General features: G+C 44.9%; 1 protein-coding gene across 1 annotated transcript in view; it reads right to left on the reverse strand.

The window, feature by feature from the left end:
- HTR3B (5-hydroxytryptamine receptor 3B) overlaps window positions 1-1,889 on the reverse strand; it is a 41,295-nt gene that overhangs the window by 34,735 nt on the left and 4,671 nt on the right. Inside the window, exon 2 of the mRNA XM_004712863.1 lies at window positions 693-847. Within this exon, the coding sequence (XP_004712920.1) occupies window positions 693-847 (155 nt within the window). The remainder of the gene's footprint in view (window positions 1-692; window positions 848-1,889) is intronic.

Consider the following 1,889-nt stretch of genomic DNA (forward strand, 5'->3'; position numbering starts at 1 on the left):
ATCATAAATACATATAGTATTATGCTTCCTACTTTTCGGCATTGAGTTGGGTGATCATGTGATTTTTTTCTCTTTTCTCTGTTACATCAATACAACACATTGCTTTTCAAGTGTTATGCCCCTGCATTCTTGGAATAAACCCCACTTGATCTTGATATATTATTATTTATGTATTTCTGGATTTGATATCCTAGCTAATATAAATGACATCTATACGTGTAAGAATTTCTTGGAACCTACAAAGCACTAACCGTAAGTCAAGAGTTGATGAAATTGTACTTGATCATACAACCCATTAAGAAACTACAGGTAAGCCACACACTGGAACGAGCCTTCACAATGCATGAAGGTGTGTTTCACGGGTCACCTTGGCTGGGCTGGTGTGTTTGGTCAGCAAAACAAAACAAACCCATTGCCAGTGAGTTGATCCTGACTCCTGGCAGCCTCGTGTATGCTGGAGTAGAGCCACCCCAGAGGGTTTCCTTGACTGTAAGTCTTCACAGAAGAAGACCACTAGGCCTCCCCCCCATGACCTCACTGGGTAAGTTTCAACCTCAACCATTTGGGTTAGTAGCCGAGTGCAAACGATTTGCCCCATCCAGGGACCTATATGATTTCCTAGACCCCTGCATAAACAGCAAGTGATTTGAAAAGAGGGGAGCAAGTATAAGGAAATGGGAGATGGTTCTTACCACATCCAATACTGCACGGACATATAGATCGATGTACACAGTGGTGGTCTCACTCCAATTGTGAACTGGTCTCACTTCTTTGTGGTATTTCTGGAATAGCTTCTTGGTGAGATTATGTAGACTAGAATTCCTGGGATGAGATGAGGCTTGGATACCTGCAAAAGAGACTCATCACTGTAAGGATAAAAATAAGAACTTAACATCTTTAAGACGTTTCAGGCTTCCCAGGACTGACTGGTTCTTAGTAGAAAATTATTTTCAGCTCTCCCCAGTCTATATAAATTCACAGGCAGCTCATACAGCTCTTTGGCAGATACCCTCTTGCATGGATTGAATTGTGCTCCCCCTCCGCATCACATGTGTTGACCTGGCTGGGCACAGTTCTCAGTGGCCTAGCTGTTCAGGAATGATAAAATCACGCCCTCGTGATGCGACTAGTCAATTTGTTGTAAGGGACTAGCGCAGAGCATAACATCCTTAGTGAGGTCACAGCCCTGATCCACTATAAGGGGAGTTCTTCTGGGGTGAAGGAACCCTGGTACCTCAGTGGATTTCACACTGGGCTGCTAACTGCAAGGGGAGAAGTTCAAAACCACCAGCTGCTCCTCAGGAGAAAGATGACACTTCCTACTCCCATAAAGACTGACAGTCTTCAGAAACCTGAAAGGGCATTTCTACCTGGTCTTATAAGGTCACGATGAGTCAAAATGGACTGAATGACAGGAAGTGAGTTCTCTGGGGCGTGGCCTGCATTTCCCTTTATCTTATAAGATGTAAATGGAGAGTGGGAGGAGAACAGGAAGTGGGATCACAGGACCACTGAAGAAGAGCCAGGAACCTGGCTCCCTGTGCTGAGAAACACTTAGACCCAGGGCCAGTTGATGCCAAGACACACTGACATCTCTAAGGAATGGTGAGTCCACAGAAGTGGACCGAGAGACCCAGGCCCATCCTCCAGAACCACCAAAAAGAAAAAGGCTTTGCCTGGAGCTGATGCCCTCAATTTGGCCTCTCGCCTTCCAAAATGTGAGAAAAGACATGTGTTTGTGAAAACCATCCACTTGTGGTCTTTGCTTCACAGCCGCTGTACATAACCAAGACACCTCTTTGAAGAGAGCTCAGGGCCTAAGCGCCCACTAGAGAAATTCCACTGTAAAGATAAATAAACTACTCCCATTTCCAAGGATGCAGATTAAA

Source organism: Echinops telfairi, unplaced genomic scaffold (genome assembly GCF_000313985.2).
Source record: "Echinops telfairi isolate 266 unplaced genomic scaffold, ASM31398v2 ScPeMD7_7463;HRSCAF=8501, whole genome shotgun sequence".
Classification (NCBI taxonomy): domain Eukaryota; kingdom Metazoa; phylum Chordata; class Mammalia; order Afrosoricida; family Tenrecidae; genus Echinops; species Echinops telfairi.